Source organism: Paramisgurnus dabryanus, chromosome 7 (assembly GCF_030506205.2).
Source record: "Paramisgurnus dabryanus chromosome 7, PD_genome_1.1, whole genome shotgun sequence".
Taxonomy (NCBI): domain Eukaryota; kingdom Metazoa; phylum Chordata; class Actinopteri; order Cypriniformes; family Cobitidae; genus Paramisgurnus; species Paramisgurnus dabryanus.
Window position 1 is genome coordinate 11,688,960 of NC_133343.1, and position 21,866 is coordinate 11,710,825.

Below are 21,866 nucleotides of genomic sequence, written 5' to 3' on the forward strand. Positions count from 1 at the left end.
CATTACCTGGTATCTCAAGTGCAGCAGCAATTTCTGCCCAATTCCGCTCCTTGTCATTTCGGTTATGAAATTCTTTACACGAAACGTTGTACAAACATTCACAGTGTTGCCAGAGGTCAATGAGTTGGTCCTCCATCGCCGACGTCCACCGGACTTTCTGGTGCGCCATGCCACCGACTGTTTTGATTTTGTTTCCCAGTGCTTCCTCGCTGCCTCGTCACCTCGCTTTCTGATTGGCTACACATCACAGTCCACAGGCTGCGTGCTCGTTTGTCCCCGGGAGACACCACACACGAGAAAAATCGGGCCAAAAAAATCCAACATGTTGGATATCCTCGATTTGAGATCGGAGCGGTCCCGTGGTCCTTTCGAGTAGAGTAGACACACGGCATGATTATCTGATCAGATTATTTTACGATAATTAAAGCATCCTTAAGATTGTCGAAAGGGTTGAATCTAGGCTAAAATCGGCCTAATTATCCTGCCATGTGAACCAGGCTTTACTTTGTCCTTCTCAAATATCGTTCCATTTTTCTACTTGCCTTTTAAAGGGCTGCGGTATGATAGTCATACTGTACCATGGTGCTGGTGTTTTTTCTTTGATTCTGTTTTATCTAACAGGGGCAACAGCTTCCAGCGTGCTAGAACAAACATTAATGAGGGTTTTTATTACAATATCCAGATTTTCACGATTATCTAATGCATGTCTTTAGTAGTGGAAATTATTGTTCTGCGTGTTGACGTGTTGTAGCGTGTTGACCGAGCAATCCTATCTAGAAGTATATATATAAGTTGAATAAACCTGACAGTGTACGAGACAAAGCAATGGTCTGAGACAGCATCACTCTGAGGTGATATTTCATCAATATTTAGCCCAAGTGACAGAATTAAGTCTAGTGTATGTTTACAGGTATGCATGTGCCCGGTTACATTTTGTCTAAAACTGAGAGAATTTAGAACATCTATAAAAACTAGTCCTAATGCATCTTTTGGGTTATCGACGTGGAAATAACAGTCTCGCCATGCATCCCCTTGACAATTGTGAAACTGCCTGATCATGGAAACTTGCACTTATTCATAATGTTATTACATACATAAAGTTATAGTGTGATAAGACATTTATTCGTAGTACTATTATTTATTTTTGTTATTATTAAATTATTTACACATTTATCTTGAAAATGGCCTTTTGACTGGGTGGGCCACAACCCAAAGTGCTTCGCCACTGGTTTATGAAGAATTTGCTAAATAACATGATAAAAATGGCCTCTGAAAGAAGTAAGATCTGATTTATTTGTTGGATAACTTCCTGTGCAGCGAATCTGAAATATGTAAAATAGCCTGCATTTTTAGTAAAAGTGAGGCTAAATTATTTTCCAGCTAATGCTGCAAATCTTCAAGATTTTCATTTTCTGCAACTTTTTTCTCCAAGTGTTCATCTACTAAATCAGGGCACAAAGGCTCTTCTTGTTTCACATTATATGTACTGGGAGTAACAACAGATAAGAGAATGTCAGATTTCAACAGCTGTCGCCTGTGGTTAAAATGCGCTAGTTTAATGTGAATTCAGTTAACAACTAACTTATTGTTATGACAATGTGTGTCACGTGATGTATCAACTTGGCGAATGTACTACTTCCAAATTCATTCATTCATACATATTCATATCCATACTATATAGAATGTACTGTTTTAACTGTCGATGAGTACTGTAGGTACTTCATCTAATACAGTACCTACTGTCACTGTATGTGATTTCGGACGCAGCCACGTGTGTGTGTGTGCGTGTGTGCATGTGTGTGTGTGTTATTTCTTTGCACCAAATATTTAAACACTGAACAGTCATGTAGTACAACACACTTAATGCTCCAGAGTACTTTTTAAAGTACTGCTTACTGAAGTTGATTAGTTGACTATCCACCTAAAAGTTCATACAGCACAGCATTATCAAGTAAAATCAACAAGTTTTCCAATTTAGTTATACTTACAAGTTTTTTTAAGTAGGTTCAGTTATTACTTTTTACAATGTGTGCATGAGCCTGCATTGAGAAGAAGATATGTTTTTGTTTCAACCAAAAGACAATGAAAGTGGAAGGTTCACAAACATCTGTTCTCTCCAGAGCCTGCAGTGAAGATCATTGGAAACTCTGGGGATCATAATTACCAGGAGATGATATTAGGAGATGACCTTACCTTAGCTTGTGAGGTTTCTCGAGCCAACGCAGCAGTTAAGTGGCTTTTTAATGACAAACCATTGGTCCCTGATGATCGGACACTTATTGAGAGCTATGGAACACTCCACAAGCTGACCTTATCCAACATCCTCCTCTCTGACTCTGGGAAATACATATGTGATGCTGTTGATGACAAAATGATAACTGTTGTTAAAGTCCAAGGTATTAAATGTATAAATCTTTTAATTATTATTACAGTAGAGGAACTGTGTTTAATTACATGCAATTTACGAAAACTATTATTTCTGATATATGAACATGTTGTTATTTATATTTAAAAAGGAGCTGCTACTATACTAAACTGTTCTGCTTACTTCCAGAGCCTCCTGTTGAGTTCCTCAACAAAGAAGAGGTGAACTTAGTCACTGGTTATGAAGCAGAGTCTGTAACTCTGACCGCCATGGTCTCTAGACACAATGCCCCAGTGCGGTGGCTTAAAGATTGGACTCCAGTTAGTGAAGAACGTTTCTTGATAGCCAGCCAGGGCCTGGCCCGCACTTTAACCATTGACCCATTAAAGAGGCTTGACAGTGGAGAGTACACTTGTGATGCTAACACGGATGAGATGCACTTTAGTCTGCTGGTCAAAGGTTGGTAGCTGGAGGCCTTTTTTCAGCATGAACACAACATGATAACATAATATGCTAAGCTTTCAAAAAAAGTCATATTTTTTCATAGTATTTTCCATGAAACTTATATGATAAGAGAGAAACATTTTATTAGTTTACATGCTCATAAAATGTATTTTTATTGATTTCACGAGTTTGCATTAACACGTTATCAATAGGGTAATATGATGATAAAGCATATTTGACATGCTGCCCGAGGGGAGGGCTCCGAGCTCGGATTTTTAGCCCAAACCTAGAGTACCCCTCCCTCTTTAACCTGTATAGATGTACTAACTGAGAGTAAGGTGATGGGGTGGAGGAGGGATGCTGCAAAAATTGTCATGGGACAGAGGTAGAGAATGGCTATATACAGTACTGTAAAAAAGTCTTAGGCCACCACCACCAGACTTGTTGTTTTAGAAGTTTTAATGTTTATCCATATTTATTTTATTAAGATACAAAAGAAAATACAGGAATTTTTTTATTTATTTACATTTTCAGGACCAATTTTAGGCATCGTCAGTGTTAAGTGTGACCTCTCTTGGCACTAAACACATCTTGAGCGTTTTTGAGAGGAATGAAGTAAAATGGTAAAGCTTTTTTCTGAGTAGGCTTGTTTAAGATGTTTAAATCTTTCCCCACCAGCATTTAAAAAAAAGTTGCCAGCCAGCGCCAGCATTTTTTATTATTTTCACAAAAGTTTAATGCCTTCCAGAAAATGTTTTTCTTTAAATATCTAAACATACAATATATCAAATGAAAAAACAGACCCTCTGCCTTCTTTTTATCACCTCTCAAATATGGGTAGATTTCTTCCAAAATACTCAAATTTTAGCAAAAAGCTGAGATAATTCAATTTTTGTAAAGGATTTTTGATAGAGATCGGATTCAGAGTGATCCTCGAAATATACACAGAGGGAATACTTTTTGTGTCTTATAAGTTGGGCAGAGTGCCACCTGGTGGATAATAGCAGAAATATGGATTATCGGAAAAACTCTTCAATGGTTGGGAAAGAGTTGGGAGGACAGAAGAGTGAAAAAAAGTCGGTCACTTTACCAATCTTGCTGTCCAGTCGACCACAAACATCAGCAGAGCAAGAAATTGTGTATTTTATCTTGGATTAAATGCATTTACCTAAAGATGGTTATAAAGAGAATTGACGAAGATGAATTGTTCATTACTTGGAAAAGGATAATTAGTAAACGTTGAGATTGTATGAATCAGTCCCATTAAATGTAATTAAATACTTATTTTATGACAAAAAATTATTACAAGCAGTGCTAAGTAGTAAGCCATTAAAGCTTGCTCTGGGGTAAGTGGATGGGACCAAATGCGAGAAATGTTTTTGCTGGAAAGAAATAATTGAGCTTGTATATGTTCTAATGTTGAGTGCAATGTGTTTTTGTCATATGACCTGTGTTCCTTACAGCAATGCGCATAAAATTTGTGAAGCCACTGATTGACACAGTGGCCCATAAAGATGGTATGATCACACTACGGTGTGAGTTGTGCAAGTCGAAAGCAGATGTCCAGTGGCTGAAGGATGGAGTGGAGATCATTCCCAGTCGTTGCTTCACTATCCGTGCTGATGGGCCAGAGAGAAGCCTAACCATCCATCGCATAGCCAAAGAAGATGCTGGAGAATATGCTTGTGAATCCAAAGATGACCGAACCAGCGCCAGAGTAAGAGTGGAATGTACGTGTTAAACACAAATAAAATTTACTTGTTTAAAGATCCCAACACACACACATTCAGGGGCGCAGATGAGATTTTTTTAGCACAATTGTGGCAGCTGACCTGGAGTCAGGAATACCAAAGCTGCTTTAGAGAAGCCTGCAAGCTTACCATAAAAACATATAATGCTGCAGTACGCAGGGAAGGAGAATGAACAGATTAAAATGTTACCTTACATTCTGGCAAGAAACTGTAAAATGTAAACTTTGACTGTCCAAACACTCTGAACACCTGCAACAAATGTCACTAATCATTATTGATTGGCTGAGGTGCTGCACGCTAGCCAAGTTGACCGTACAGGTTTTCCAGTGGTAGAATACTGAAGGTTGCTATCTCCCAAATTAAGGAGCGCCTATCGTCCAATTTACGATTTTAGCTTTTCTTTGGTGTGTAAGTGTGTATTAGCACATGTTAACGATATGCAAAAGGTACAAATCCCAAGGTAAACGATGAAGCGAGTTATCGTTTCCAACCTAAATTTCTTTTCACGGACTACAACAAACACACGAATTGTAGGTAAGTTGACGTTGACAGGACCGACATTATCATAATTCTTCCCGCTTTGACTGATAGAATGTAAATTAACTCCTGTCAGCATTGCATTGTGAGCGAATATTTCAAACATGGTAAGGAGCATCATATTTCAGTCTGACGTGAGAGGTATTCAGGCCAATCACAACGTACTTAGCTGGCCAATCAGGGACACAGCGCTTTTCAGATTGATGAGTTTTGTACAAAATCAATGTGTTTGAGAAAGGCAGGATATCTGGAGCTACAAAAATGTACTGCATGTGGAAAATAATGTGTTTTTTAAACATAAATCACATGAACACATTGTATGATACCAAATACGTAATAAATTTATTTTATTTTTGCAATGAAATAGGTGCACTTTAATTGTTTTCTGGGAAAAGTACAGGAGCACATACACACACATAGCAAAGAGAATGTAAAGTCGATGCCAGATCTTCATGTTCGGAACAGCATGTAGTGAGAAGTTGGATACATAATGGTATGGTGGCCGGTAGATTATTATTGTGCGTCAGCCTGCATCTGCTCTGACACAATACTGAAGCAGTGGTGGCAAGGCAAGTTTATTTGTATAGCAAATTTCAAACACAATGGTATTTCAATGTGCTTTACAAAGAAATAAAAACAGTATAAATAAAAAAATCCGTAAAAATAAGAGACATTTGAATCTTAATAAAAAACAAAGATACATGAGAATTTAAAATAACAATTAAAAGAAATTAATAATAAAGAAGCGGGCTACCACTAAGTAGACTTAACAAACATAGCGGAAACCCTGTTTAAACCTCAGTTTTCCCCAGTGTTTATCCCTAGTGCCATCTGCACGCCTGCACACGTTGTGTGTCAGCAGTATTCTGTGTTTCTGTGTTGGCAACGCAAAGGTTAGAGGGTGGCATCCCCAGAGAGCCCAGATACTGATGGAAAATGCATAGTTCAAATACATCATAAATCGCTTTGGATAAAAGCATCGGCCAAATGCATAAATGTAACCTAAGTACAGTAAATGTAACTTCCTCTTACAGTGCCTCGTGTGGTGGAATTCCTCACAGAGCTTTGCAATACTACAGTCATGGAGGGTGAAGATGCTACCTTTAAGTGTGTGGTCTCCCCTGACGACGTTCAGTTGGTCTGGCTCATGGATGGGGATCCAATCAAATCCAATGATCGCTTCTATATAGAACAGAACAGCCTCTGCCACACTCTGATAATCCGGAAGGTCCAGCTGCTGGATTCCTCCCGAATTACTGCAGAGGCTGAGGGTGTCATATCTAAAGCCAGCCTCAAGGTCCAGGGTAAGTTAATTTTTAAAATATATTTCAACATTGATCAGTTTGTTCACACATGACTTTTTTCAAAATGGTTTGTTTTAAAGTTTAATTTCAAATTATATTTAAAGGAAATCATTCCATTGGCTGTCTCAATCAGCTCCCTAGCTGCCAAGGTCGTGAATCAGTATATCGTGTACACAAGTTCGGGCACTGGCTCGGGACCCTAGCTCACTTGACATTGGGACACTGTTCACTTATTTTCCTGCGACGTGGCTGCTTAAGCTTGTTGTGATTATTCACAGCTATTATCCATCAACAACCAGTAAAACCAACAACTCACTGACTTGATTTTTAAACATTTGTATATTATGGGTCAGACATGTTATGATAGACATGTGAAAGTTAAGCTCCGTCAGATTACTGAAAAAAAAAACGATCTACACTACGAATCCAGGTATAAATATAGCTGCAGGCAGCAATTACCGGGATCAAGCCAAAAAGGGCACAGAATGAAGTAAGTTGAGTTTGGATAAACAGTTTAAAGAACCTGAGGAAACCTCACGATTTCAGATGAGAAAAATGCAAAATAAATCAACAAAAATAATCTATGTTCTTGCCCACCCTGCTGAAAAAAACAGCATCAAACCAGCATGGACCAGCATAGGTATTATGCTGGTCTATGCTGGTTTGATGCTGGTTTAGCTGGTGGTCACCAGCATACCAGCACTAAAACACTACATATGCTGGTCTTGCTGGTATGACCAGCATGGGACGCTGGTGCTAATGCTGGTTTAGCGGGTGCTAATGCTGGATTGGTGCTGGTTTAGCTGGTGCTAATACTGGTGTGGATGCTGGTTTAGCTGGTGTTCACTAGCAAACCAGCACCAAAACACAACATTATGCTGGTCTTGCTGGTATGCTGTTTTTTTCAGCAGTGCATTGCAATTGTCTCTCTCTTATTGACAAACATAGAACGCTAGGTCTCTGAAGAAAAATATGCGAGTGGTGCTTGCTGTGGCAAATCTTAGGATACAATATGTTACAAGTTTAAAGAGTCAAAATAGCCCAGACCCATGTCTCTACAATGTACTGATGCAAAGATATAGCTCTTGCAAAAACAGTTGATAAGGTGTAAAAATCACATTTTGTTACGGAGTTATAAGAGTTAATTATCGATTTTAGAAAGAATCAGTCTACTCCAGAAGCCAGCATTATTCATGGAGAAAATGTAGAAATTGTAGAGACGTACAGGTACCTAGGAACTATGTTTGATTCTAATCTAAGGTTTGATAAAAACACAGAGTCAATCATTAAGCGAGGACAACAGAGAATCCATTTGATGCGGAAGCTAAATTCTTTTAATGTGTCGCAAAGGATTCTATGTAATTTTTATCATTCATTCATTGAAAGCCTTTTAACATTTTCCTTAACCTGCTGGTTTTATGGATTGTCGGTGCGGGACAAGAATAGGCTAAACAGTATTGTTAGAATCTGTTCCAAGATTATTGGTGTTCAGTTGACAGACTTGAGCACCCTTTGGAAAAAAAGGGTGCTCCAGAAGGCTAGACAGGTCATGAGTTGTCCTGACCATGTTCTCAGTCAGGAATTTTGTCTAATGCCGTCAGGACGACGCTACCTTGCTCCCCCAAGGAAAACTAACAGATACGCACGTTCTTTTATTCCTTCTGCTATTACATTTTTAAATGCTGATTCCTAATTATTATTATTCCTGTATATATGGATGGAAATGTATAGATATACTGTGGACAGCGGCAACTATAGGTGCCAGCCATCCTAAACCTTGCATTATTATTATTTATTAGTATTTATTGTTTCATATTGTCTATTTATTATTATGATCGTGAGCATTGGTTGCTGCTTAGTCAGTACTGAGGCTGGTGTACTTGTTGCTTGTTGTTTGCTTTTTATTTTTATTTTTATTTTTATTTATTTATTTATTTATTTATTTATTTATTTATTTTATGCCCATCTATGCAAAATTATGTCACTGACAGTGTTTCTTTGTTTCTTTGTTTGTGTGTAGGCTCAAATTAAGTGTTGTGTTGTCTTGTCTTGTTGATACGACTGGTAGACTAGAAATTGAATTGCCCTTCAGGGATAAATAAAGTTGTTTGAAGTTGAAGTTGAAGTTATAACCATTTATGTGTAAAAAATTGAAATTTTATGCCATTTCTGATAGAAATTTTAATATAACGCCAATAGATTTCCGTGGCAATCGTGCAAAATCTTTAGGAGGAGTTTACAAAAGTAGGTTTTTATGAATAATACAAAATAGCGGGAATATTTTCATGAGGGAAAATGACATCATAGGATCCAATCAAATTGTTTTGAGCCACGTATTAAGAAGAAACATTTTCATTTCATTTCTAGGACTCACGGGTCACAAGTTATGGGTCAGAAGTTATAAGCAAAAACATAAGTGCAACTTTGGACTGTTGGTGGCGCTAGTGGGTTTGAGATAGAGACTCCAAATTTATAGTGCCAAATTTCATAACTTTCGTATATCTGAAGGAGGGACTTAAAAAAAACAAGGAAGACATCAGCCCATTTTAGGACAGTGAAAACAGCTGTATACAGATAAGTAAATTGTGTGAAATATACCGTGTTTTTTACACGTGAAACATGAACACATGTTATATTGCGCACTGTTAACACAATCAAAGCCTTAAAAACACAGAAAGAACGGGACCTTTAAATAGCCGACTTCCTAATCAGGGCCCTGACTACTGTACAAGGGAGCTGATTGAAATGCAGCCATAATTATTTGGGTGAAGGCTATGACTTTTACATTTTATACAGATGCACAGGTGTTGTTCACAAGAAGAATGGAAGCAGTGATGGCTGAGGAGTTTGGAGAGGCCACATTAGAGACAGAAGTGAACACAGAGTCTGGGGAAGTGCAGTGGATCAGACAGGGCTTGGTGATCCAACCAGGACCCAGACATAAACTGACCCAGAATGGCTGTAAACGCAGCCTGACCATCTCTAATCTCAGCCTGTCTGATCGAGGCACCTATCGCTGTGAGACCCTTCATGATCGTACGCAGGTCAAACTCAACGTGGAGCGTAAGTGGACAAATTATATTACAGACTTCAAGCATTGGTATTATTTATGTCAGTGGTTCCCAAACTTTTTCAGCGTGCGGCCCCCCTTGTGTACGGTGCATTCCTTCGCTGCCCCCCAAAGAAGATTTGTGACAAAAACTGTTCTAAAACTCAACATTTTAATAAAAAAGTAGTGCTTTTGGTTAGTAGCCTTATTTTTTTTTTTTTAGGTTTAATTACACAGAATTCATGATAAATTAATGTATTTCATAAAATGTGATAAAACTGGGGCCCCCCTGGCACCATCTTTCAGCCCCCCTGGGGGCCCGGACCCCAGTTTGAAAACCACTGATTTATGTCACCAATTTTGAGACAAAAAAGTGATGTAAGATAGTTGAACATGATTAAAGTTGTCAGGATAAAGGGGTGAACTTTTATCACTTGCTAAAGTAAATGCTAAACTAAATGTGAGGTCAGACCTATTTGTGTTGTTAATTCTAACATCTTAGCTTAATTCTTGAAAAAAGAACTCAAAGGCAAGGTTCCAGGTGCCAAACAAAAATTACTTTATTCGATCGAGCCAACAAAGTGAGAAAATCTAAACACATCAGAATGTATACTCCACAAAACATGTAAACTGTCATTGATTTTCCAGTTAACATTGGGTAGAAATAAAAATCAGATGATGTAAACTTTTAAATTATGTTATTTAAAAATAAAAATATTATTTATTATTTTTATTTAAAATAATAAGTTATTATTATGTGTTGCAAACTTTCTGTAAATATTTCTCATGTAAAAAAAAACTTTTTTAGGGCAGGACTACATTTAAAACAAACTTAATTTTCAAAATTCCTCTTTTTGGCAAATTTCTGGCATTTTCCAGATTCTGCAAGGTGAATGTAAACTTTTGATCCCAACTGTAGATGCTTTGAAAAAAGTATGAGGATGTAGGCTGGTAACCGTTAGCAACAGCCCTTGACGGCCTCCTGCATAAGCTAGGGTGACCATGCATGCCATTCTTCCTCAACACATCCTGTCCAGGATTTCGGGTGCGTCTTCCGGAAGTCGTATTTGTCGACCGCATAAGTCCTAGAGGATTATTATTATTATTATAATTACAGAAAAGCAACCGTTACATTTTAAGGTAAGAATGAAACTACGATTGTAGGTCTTATGTTTTTAACTGAATGACGTATTCGGTCAACAAATACGACTTCCGCAAGACGCACCGAAATCCTGGACAGGACGCGTCCGGGAAGAATGGCAGTAATATATACAGTAATGCTGTGTTTTGGGAGATATGAAGTACTTTTGTACCTTTTTACCACTAAATCCCTCAACTTTAGCTTGTATGTAAAATATCACATAAATTATTATCTAAATTTGATTTAAATTGTTTTTAGATATTGATCTAGATGTAATGTGTTGAAATCGGGCATCTGCTGGTTAGAAAAAAAACATAAAAGAATTACAGTTAAGGAAATTAATAATTTTGACCAGCAGAGGGCCATAGAGACCCATTAATTTCACTGGATGTTGCCAAATGCTCACATCACTACTTTAGTGATGCATTTTGTGAATTTTTGTATATAAACATTAGAAAGGACATTGAAAATCAACATTATTTCAAATAGTAGAAATCTTTTTGTTTTGTTTTATGATACATTTTGAAATCTCTGTCTGTTTTTACAAAGTGCCACAGACATTTGACTGAAACAAGCGTGTGCGTGTGTTTGTGTGTGATTAATTGTGTGTGTTGAAATTTTCCGATTTATTCTGGATGCAAAATATTTTTTTGCATTTCCCATTCATTTTCAATTGGGGTCATTTTTTGACCCCTAAGGACCTCTTTTGTAAAATAAAAATAACACATCTTCAGATCGACCAAATAAAACTCATTTTGACCCCAAGGTACTTATACGGATTAAAATAACCCTCAGAATGTTGACAAAATGCTGGTATGCCATTTCTACAAAGGGCTTGGCAACTACTTTCTCCTAGAAAAGGAACAGTTTTGTGCTTGACCTGTTATGTTATGAAATTGTCAGTATTTCAATATTCAATATTCAGAAATCAATATTTATTAACTTGATCTTGTAAAATTATGTTGCTGTTTACAGCAAGGAAGATTGTCATACGCAAGGGACTGACAGACATTGAGACATTTGAGAGAGAGACAGCTTCCTTTGAGGTGGAACTTTCTCATGCTGATGTGGAGGGTGTGTGGCAAAAAGATGGTCTGCGTGTAAAACCCAGTAACACCTGCCGGGTTAGTTCTAATGGACGAGTTCATGGCCTCACTCTCTCCAAGCTCACACTGGAGGATACAGGAAGCATTGTCTTTTCTGCAGAGGGTTTGAGAACTACTTCTAGGCTGGTAGTAAAAGGTGGGTACTAAAAACTTTTTTCACTCCTTAGATTTTTACCTGCCAGAAACGGATGCAAAATACAGCATAAGTCATCTGCTCCATTGCTTGAAGTGGGCCGGTTCTCACCAGTATGCAGTACCGGCACTTCTCTATTTTAATCTTTTTTTCTCATATGTTGCCAGTTCTGTTCCTCTCTAAGTTAAGCGTCAGTAAATGGCTGATTACAGTTTTTCTCGATTGCTAAGACACATTTCTTAAATGCTGCTCTCCTTTTCTCTGAACTGTGAACACAAAACCCAATTTTCAAGCTACATTCACAAAACCTCAGACTCTTCTTGCAAAACCAAACTTTCACATTAAAATAGTTCAATCTGTGCTCAAAATGTTGTCAAATCGTGCCCCGAGTCAAGCAAAATTAAAAACACTACGGAACAGTCACTAAACACTATGTAGAAAAATAGAAAACACAATGCTCAGGACATGAAGCTGCAGAAATAAATGTTTATTGTTTACTGTAGGCTAAATGCATGTTGCAAATCAAAAAAACTGTGCATTTAGCACTTGTACAAAAAGACAAAATCAGAAATCTTGTGCAGAACATGATTTCATCAGATATTACTGTTCTTTGTCTTGCTGACCACCTCGACCTCCTCTCACACAAACTCTTCCACACAGATTTCTATCTATTGTAGGGCCTCACAAACCAGTGCCCTCTGAACTGGCTTACTGTATATGTTTCCTCACATCATTAGACACAAGTGTGATCAATTTTGAGTTGTTGTGTTCAAGTGGTGATACTTGTGCTTTAAATGTGTTTGACTTTTGTCACCTGTGATCACCATTTTGCAGCACGGGTGCATCACAATGAAAATGTGTTGGCAAGTTGTGTCTAAACAGGTGAAAAGTGCTTATGGTTTTGCCAAAAGAGTGATTGAGTTGATCAGTGGGTTCAGGCAACTGAGCATTTGGTTCAGACAATAGGGTTTAGTGTTTTAGCAATTGAGAAAAACTGTAATAGTAATGACATCACACTACAGGGTGGGTGCACTAATGCTGCATTCCAGACAACACTTTTTACAGCACGTAATATATATGAACATGTTTGTTTAAATATCCAATAACTGTTTCTCCCATAATTGGCACAAGAGCACAACCTTCTCTCTGCGTCTCAGTGACATCATGTGGTAAACATGCGAGTGTGACACGTGATTAACTGGAATGCATTGAACTCGGAGGAAGGACATCGGATAAAGAAAACTGTCCATAACAGGCAGTCTGCTAGCAGCAAATCAAGCATTGTGCGTGCTGCTATTACCTCGAACAGTGATTTTAACAATAATGTGATGGCCAGTACCAGCTGACCCTAATACCTTAACAAGCCTTTTTCATCTTTTAATCGTATACACTTTAGAACAGAATTTAGATATTTGTATTTCCCCAAACTGCTAAGCAATCACACGCATGCACACACGTACATGTTGTACCAGCAATGGGGCACAAAAGAATATTAGAATTCTATTACTCCCACTTCAAGCACTGTTCTGTTCTGATCTAATGACATGAAATGTCCTTGGCTTGTAGAGTTTGCTGTTAAAGTTTGATGCTGCAGTGTTTAGTGTATACTCTTAAGCTAGAACTAAAATGAATTATATTTTGCATTTATGTCTTAGAAACACCAGTAATGATCATTAGGAAGCTGTCTGATGTCAGATGTGAGGAGGGATCTTCAGTCACGTTGGAGTGTGAGCTGTCTAGACAAAACGTGGATGTCAAGTGGCAGAAGGTACTATTAAAATAATAAATCCATGGTTTACTCTTAAATATGTATCCATATATTCACACAGATATCTTCACTCTTTGGTTTGATTGGCAGAATGGGTTAGAGCTTAAATCCACCAAGACGCTAAGGATTTATTCCGTTGGACGTAAACGCTGTTTACAGATCATGGAGTCCAGCATCAGTGACTCAGGCATTTATACCTGTGCCACAGGTGACCTCAGCTCTACCTGCAAACTTGAGGTCTATGGTAAGACCAAATCACTTCAGAAAAATCTTGCTCTGTTAGAGATGGTTTTAGTTGAGACTATACATTTTCGTCTTATTCACTTAATTCAAGGCAAGAAGGAAAATGTGATGTTGAACATTGTTTAGTTCTTATTGTTATAAGACAACAATGTTGTCAATTCTTCAGATCACAAAAGCTTATCTGAAATTTAAGAAGTACATGTCTTTACAAGGGGTTAACAGCTGTACTCAGAATTGATAAGACTTGATATTGCAAAGTCTGTTGTTTTGAGATAGTTCTGAATTTTTGTTGAATTTTTGCTCTTCTAGGTAAAGGCATGTGTAAGAATTTCTTGTACTGCATATTAACGTTTACATTTACATGTTCAAATTTTAGAACATGAATTAGAGATCATATTTGGCCTGGAGGATCTTTGCATTAAGGAAGACCAGAACGCTGTTTTTATGTGTGAATTGTCTATGGAAGAAATGCCTGGGGAGTGGTACAAAGATGGCAGCAAGATACGTCCAAGCCCCACCATCAAAACTCGAAGAGAGGGTAAGGACCTTAAAGGGATAGTTTACACGAAAATGAAAATAGAGATATTTTGGTAAATAATGTTAAGAAAACAGTTGATGGTACCCATTAATTTCCATAGTAGGAAAAACAAATACTATGGAATTCATTGGGATACCGTCAACTGTGTGCTTACCATCATTTATCAAAATATCTTCTTTTGTGTTCAACAGAATAAAGAAACTCATAAAGGTTTAAAACAACATGTGGCTGAGTAAATTATGTAAAAAAAATGTAAACGTTTATGATAAAGAGACGCTCATGTTCACAAAATACTCACAAGACACTAATTTAACACTAATCTCTGATATCAGATTAAGCGAGGATCTGGCCAACGCGAGCATCTCTTTTATCATAAACCCTTTAGATGCGTGTGCAGCAGGCACTTATTTTGACAAGACACATGATGCACAAGGTTCACATGATGCGCCGAACACATATTTTGAAATGATGAACCAGACACATTACGGTCTAAATACATGTTCTCAAAAAAAGTCACCGGCCGCCACTGGTTCGGAGCTCATTGTGTGTAACAATTTCAATATTATTGAAACCAACAAAAGGTTGGTTTCAAGGTAATTTGATCTTATATTTCATCCTTTTTTAACTGAAGATTAAAGTAACACACTAGAATCTATAAAATTTAAAGAAATTATTTACATTTAAATTGTACTAGATTATTTAGGCTGAAGATGTTTAACTTTGATTAAACTTTGCTAAAAAAAAAACTTTTATTTACAACATTTTGCACGTATTTTCATAGTGTGGAGAAAAAGGCCAACAACACCACCTTCTTATTTAAAAGATTTTGAATCAAAATAAAATTTCTGAAAATAAATGTTAATTGTTTTGCTACAACAAAAGCTAAATAAAATATTATTACAATTTATACTTAATTTTATATTCATAATTTAAGTTTCTCTATTTAAATAGGCACAAAGCATTTCCTGCTTATATGCAATGTGAAGGCAGAGGATTCCGGAGAGATCAAGTTTGTTTCCAAGCAAATCGAGTCAGTTGCTCATCTTGAGGTTGAAGGTGATGTCTAAATAATGGTTCTAGATCTAAAATGACTTTCGATTGTTAAATTCCACCAAAAATTCTGTCACTGTCTGTTTTTACAGAGCTACCTGCAAGTATTGTCCGTCCTCTTAGGGATCGTACAGCACTGGAGAAACATCGAGTCATTCTTGAATGCACTGTGTCATCCCCACGTTGTGATGTCACCTGGTATAAAGAGGGTGAAGAACTGGAATCCACAGAACGAATGGAGATAATACAAGAGGACTGTTACCACAAACTGGTCATCCACCAGGTGGCACTTGAAGATGAAGGAACCTATAGCATTGAGGTTGGAGAGCACACATCCACAGCCAAGCTACTAGTGGAATGTGAGAATCACAATTCAGTTTTGTTTGTTTGTTTGTTTGTTTGTTTACTAGATAGCTGTTAGGACAGAGGTTTGAAAAATGCCATTCAATTAATCTTTTCTGCTGTTTGACTTTACAGCCCAGTCTATTGTGGTGGTAAGGAATTTAGAAGATGTGGAGGTGAGGGCTCCTGAACCGGCTTGCTTTCAGTGTGAAGTGTCTGTGACTCTCATGAAGCCCCCCATCTGGACTTTGAATGGGGAGACCCTGCAGTCTGGACTTGATGTGCGAATAGAGAACAGAGGGAATGTCCACCAGCTGACGTTCAAAAGAACCAGACCTGACATGAGTGGGACTGTCAAATTTACCACAGGGAAAGCAAAGTCATGTGCGAAACTGACAGTGTTGAACTGAATTAAGAAAAATGTCATGTACACTGGAGAGATAACACAAGAAAGAACACTTTCAAGTATTCAAAGTAATGCTCTTTAATGTTTTTCTTTTACATTTAGTTTATTTCCAAAAAAGATTCAACTGTGCTATCATAAAGGTTATATCAAGCGACAGTTCTCTGCTCTGTGTATATTTCCTTTAGGAAGGATTTAAAGTAGAATAATGTTATTTAAACCTGTTAAGTTCAAATTGGATATAGATGTATGGAATATCAATCTAAGTCTGAATATGTGCAACATGATGAGTTGGGGAACAGTATTGTTGTAAACTGATGGAAAGTGGAATGAAAACCCACAATTTAAGGGTACCCCTTATTTCATAACATTCTTTCTGACCAGTGCAAACCTTTGTGAGGGGCCCCCTGTCAGTGAATTCATAAAACCCATTTATTGTTTCTGCTTAACCTAGTTAATTGTTAGCTAACCACATATCTTGTATTATCTTACAGCTGTATATTATTGCCATATGGACATTATTTTGACACTCACCTCTGACTGATGAATGAATACTTGCTGATTATAACATGAAGCAGGCATTTGCCGTAAAGCTGTATTGATTCAATGTGTGTTGTGAGATGCACAAAAAATAAACTTTAATGAATCAAATTAAATATAAATACATAATATTAACACAGGAAAAGTTAAAAGAAATACCATTTACCAAACCTAAACAAACTAAAACATAGGGGCGGCAGTGGCCTAGTGGTTCATGTAGGTTGTCTACAAACCGGAAGGTTGGTGGTTCAATCCCCGGCTCCACTGGACCAAGTGTCGAGGTGTCCTTGAGCAAGACACCTAACCCCAGCTGCTCCCGACGAGCTGGCTGGAGCCTTGCATGGCTGACACCGCTGTCGGTGTATGAATGTGAGGCTAATTGTAAAGCGTGTTGGATGGCCATAGGTCTGTTAAAAGTGCTATATAAATGCAGTCCATTTACCATTTTACCATTTTAAAAGACAAGCAAACACATTAAAGTGCATAAATATGGTTTACAATCTTTAATTTCTAAAGATAGCGCGCGCTCATCCAAACACTAGCAGGTGCCAAAATCCAAAAATAAAGTATACAACAAAACATTCTGGTCTACAGGGATAGAAATACATTGGTCTCCAAACTGTATAGGAAAAGCACAGATAGGAATTCGATCCTACATAGTAAATATTTTCATCCTACAGCTCTGAAGAGGGGCCTTCCAATTTCACAGTTTAGTAGTAATCGTAGCAAAGATCAGGATTTTCAAGTTCAAGCTACAGATCTGGAAAACGTCTCAAGCAGATACAATTTAAACCAGAAAGGATTGAACATGCACGTAGGCATTATGAACAGGTCAATCAGGATGAATGTCTTCAACGTACAAAAGTTCAGAACTCGACATCTAAGGTGAACTGTATTGTGCAGTATTCCCCTATTGGTAAGCAGATTTCAGACATTATTAACAAACATTGGCATATTATACAATCTGACCCTGGATTAAAAGTCTTTACATCATCTCCCAGGGTAGTCTTCAAGAGACCTCCCAATATGCGTAATACCTTAGTTCGAGCCCATCTTCCCCCTTTGACCCCACCCCACTTCTTACAGGAGGTCCTTCTGGGCAATTATAGATGTGGGCGGTGCACACAGTGCAATTTTACCTATAAGACAAAAACGTTTAACCATCCACGCACAAGGAAGTCTTTTGACATCAAAGGCACTATCACATGTTATACATCTAATGTGATTTATATGCTGAAATGCCCCTGTGGCCATGAGTACATAGGAAAGACCACAAGACCATTAAAATGTCCACCTCCACTCCATTTATTATCCTAAATTAGAAACACCTGTTTGAGGTCGTTAGCTGCATAAAGACACCTGTCCACCCCATACAATCAGTAAGAATCCAACTACTAACATGGCCAAGACCAAAGAGCTGTCCAAAGACACTAGATACAAAATTTTACACCTCCACAAGGCTGGAAAGGGCTACGGGGAAATTGTCAAGCAGCTTGGTGAAAAAAGGTCGACTGTTGGAGCAATCATTAGAAAATTAAAGAAGCTAAACATGACTGTCAATCTCCCTCAGACTGGGGCTCCATGCAAGATCTCACCTCGTGGGGTCTCAATGATCCTAAGAAAGGTGAGAAATCAGCCCAGAACTTCACAGGAGGAGCTGGACAATGATCTGAAAAGAGCTGGGACCACCGTTTCCAAGGTAACTGTTGGTAATACACTAAGACGTCATGGTTTGAAATCATGCATGGCACGGAAGGTTCCCCTGCTTAAACCAGCTATGTCCAGGCCCGTCTTAAGTTTTCCAATGACCATTTGGATGATCCAGAGGAGTCATGGGAGAAAGTCATGTGGTCAGATAAGACCAAAATAGAAGTTTTTGGTCATAATTCCACTAAACGTGTTTGGAGGAAGAAGAATGATGAGTACCATCCCAAGAACACCATCCCTACCGTGAAGCATGGGGTTGGTAGCATCATGCTTTGGGGGTGTTTTTCTGCACATGGGACAGGGCGACTGCACAGTATTAAGGAGAGGATGACCGGGGCCATGTATTGGGAGATTTTGGGGAACAACCTCCTTCCCTCAGTTAGAGCATTGAAGATGGGTCGAGGCTGGGTCTTCCAACATGACAATAACCCGAAGCACACAGCCAGGATAACCAAGGAGTGACTCTGTAAGAAGCCTATCAAGGTTCTGGCGTGGCCTAGCCAGTCTCCAGACCTAAACCCAATAGAGAATCTTTGGAGGGAGCTCAAACTCTGTGTTTCTCAGCGACAGGCCAGAAACCTGACTGATCTAGAGAAGATCTGTGTGGAGGAGTGGGCCAAAATCCCTCCTGCAGTGTGTACAAACTTGGTGAAAAACTACAGGAAACGTTTGACCTCTGTAATTGCAAACAAAGGCTACTGTACCAAAAATTAACCTTGATTTTTTTCAGGTGTTCAAATACTTATTTGCAGCTGTATCATACAAATGAATAGTTAAAAAATCATACATTGTGATTTCTGGATTTTATGTCTCTCACAGTGGACATGCACCTACGATGACAATTTCAGACCCCTCCATGCAAAATAGCAGGCTGTTCAAATACTTATTTTCTTCACTGAATGTGAGACAATTGGTTTCAAGGCCAGAGGAACAGGAAAACAACTTTAATCTCTAAGCCCGTTCTCTATAGTCAACACTGATAGCATGAACCCAAACACTGGCTTCCATTTTGTGGAGTGTAATATTGTAGAAGTTACAGATTTTTGCTTCTTCTTTGACACAGACCCACAAGAGAGACGTCAGTTCAGCTCAGCTTGATTTAAGTTTACTCTTTTACCTGAACTAGTCAGATAACAAAGTAAGTATAGAATTGTTTGAAAATACATTTTACAAATTACAAACTTTAAGCTGTTTCACATTCTCAGTATCTGCTTTGAACCTCTGGTAAGGTTTGAGGATGTGGACCTGGACCAGGTGTTTGTCTTTATTAGCTAGTGCCCTGATTTTATGGACTGTGTTACCACTGGGACAAGCCTGTCAAGGAGATGAATTGCCAAGAGATTTAGTGTTTGAATGGCTAAAATGGCAGATCTTGGAACGTTTAGGAATGGATGAGCCTCCTCTGTCATTGCACCAGATGCAACCACGGAAGATGATGGACAGAACTATGCAACGTGTACTTCCACAAAGAACTAAAGAAATCAGAGTTGAAAGAAGACACCATCAAGAGTCCTCAGAGTTCATTCTATTCCCAAGCTCTGGTAAGTCTGTGTCATCTTTTATAGCTACAGCACAAAAAACATATTTGGATTGTTATTTGCTTCTTGTGGCGTAAACAAGATTTATTAATACATATTTAAAATGAACATTGTGGTCATATTCAAGGTTACAATTTTACTTGTAACTCAATTATAAAGCTGAAAAAGCAAGATAGCCAACAGGAGTTGCTATGGTTAAAGTTAAACAACTTGTTATTGAATAATTACTGCTGTTTATATGTATCTGTCATACAAACACTTTTTATATATTTTCATATTATTTATCATCATTTATCATGTATTTATCATGCTATATATATATATATATCTTTTATATAATATCTTTTAACTGCTGACTCTTTTTGAGAGTAATATCTTATATTTTATATAATATCTTTTAACTGCTGACTCTTTTTGAGAGCTTTTGCTAAATTTTCCTTTTGCATGTGAATGACCAGATGACTAAAAAACATCAAACTTAAACTCTTTTTTTTTTTCAGAGTCAACATGCATAGATATGTCTGATCCCTCGGACACTGCAACTGGTCATTTCACTTACTACTTTCAGCCTTCTTTAGACAGCCAGGAATCCATCACCTCTGCCCACTTCTGGTTTTATGCAGGTGAGGCCATCGCTTCCAGCAACATCTCTGCACCTGTCTTCATCCTCACCTCTTACCAGGACCAACTCCAAGCATCTGAAGCCCCATTAAAATGCAGCCCTGATGGCTGGACCACCTATAAATTATATCGCCATCTCCACATGGTCATGGCTGGTGGCCCTTTTATGCTGCAGGTTCGCTGCCCAGCCTGCAGCTGCTATGGTTCAGAGGAAGATAAAACTCCCTTTCTGCATCTTCACACCCAGCCAAGTGGGCCTGGTAGGTCTCGCAGAGCCCCTAAGATCCCCTGGTCACCAGCTGCTATCGAAAAGCTTAGGAGACCTGCTTCTGTGGACACTAACACAGATTGCAGAAGAGAACAGATAGAAATTTCCTTCAAGGATCTGGGATGGGACAACTGGATTGTTCATCCTAAGGCTTTTACCTTTTACTATTGCCATGGAAACTGCTCCAGCTCTGAGCGCACTACCACACTTCTTGGGATTAAGCAATGCTGTGCCCCTGTTCCAGAGAGCATAAAGTCACTCCGTTTCACTACAACCTCAGATGGAGGTTACTCTTTCAAATATGAGACATTGCCTAACATCATACCAGAGGAATGCAACTGCATGTAATATTTTGCTTATGCTTGCTTTTAAGACTAGCTATTGGTGTGAGGTTAAACACAAGGCGCCTGTTTTAGATTATCAAAGCACGCAATGTATAGATGAGAATAGTAATAGATAATGCCTATTCACAGTCGTAGCTAATGATCAGTTTTGCTACTTAATACTTGCTACTAAATTATATATTTCCAAATATTAACCTTTATTAATATTTAAACTTTGTAATACACCAAAATAATAATAATAATTGTTGTTTATTTATCATATGTCCAATTAGAGCTTTAAATAATTTTTACTAATTATTTTGTTATGCAATGATAATTTTTTTTAAATTTGTACAAAATAAACCACCATTTACAGAAAATTGTTCAAACATTACACATGAATGTAATGAAATGTATCATGAAATGTTATTTAATCTGGTTAAATAAAGGTTATACGGTAAAAAAAATTCAAAGGTGTATAGGGTATTTTTTTGTTTTGTTGGTCATTTTGAAAATGTTCTTAGACTTTATTCTGAGATGAAGTAGGTGACATTCAGCTGTGCTATCAACATACATGTGCCACCATGCTTCATGTCCTATGGAATTACATTTGTTTTTGAAGATCTGATTGCCACTGATCTATATAAATGACTGGATTGGGCATAAAACGTTAAAGTAAGAGCAGGAGGTAAAGC

At 37.9% G+C, this 21,866-nt stretch overlaps 2 protein-coding genes across 4 annotated transcripts in view; both read left to right on the forward strand.

Moving 5' to 3' along the window:
- obsl1a (obscurin like cytoskeletal adaptor 1a) overlaps positions 1-16,333 on the forward strand; it is a 72,723-nt gene extending 56,390 nt beyond the window's left edge. For all 3 annotated transcript variants that reach the window (XM_065239997.1, XM_065239998.1, XM_065239999.1), the window contains 12 exons: positions 2,121-2,396; positions 2,555-2,824; positions 4,273-4,539; positions 6,132-6,401; positions 9,198-9,464; positions 11,567-11,833; positions 13,486-13,598; positions 13,689-13,842; positions 14,218-14,379; positions 15,331-15,435; positions 15,522-15,788; positions 15,907-16,333. In XM_065239997.1, the coding sequence (XP_065096069.1) occupies positions 2,121-2,396; positions 2,555-2,824; positions 4,273-4,539; positions 6,132-6,401; positions 9,198-9,464; positions 11,567-11,833; positions 13,486-13,598; positions 13,689-13,842; positions 14,218-14,379; positions 15,331-15,435; positions 15,522-15,788; positions 15,907-16,181 (2,693 nt within the window). In that variant the 3' untranslated portion in view covers positions 16,182-16,333. The remainder of the gene's footprint in view (positions 1-2,120; positions 2,397-2,554; positions 2,825-4,272; positions 4,540-6,131; positions 6,402-9,197; positions 9,465-11,566; positions 11,834-13,485; positions 13,599-13,688; positions 13,843-14,217; positions 14,380-15,330; positions 15,436-15,521; positions 15,789-15,906) is intronic.
- A 145-nt stretch (positions 16,334-16,478) lies between these two features.
- Positions 16,479-21,605, forward strand: inha (inhibin subunit alpha). Its single transcript, XM_065240000.2, has 3 exons — positions 16,479-19,559; positions 19,651-19,962; positions 20,460-21,605. The coding sequence occupies exons 2-3, from the start codon at positions 19,659-19,661 to the stop codon at positions 21,194-21,196; spliced, it is 1,041 nt and encodes a 346-aa protein (XP_065096072.1). The 5' UTR covers positions 16,479-19,559; positions 19,651-19,658; the 3' UTR covers positions 21,197-21,605.
- The last annotated feature ends 261 nt before the right edge of the window (positions 21,606-21,866 follow it).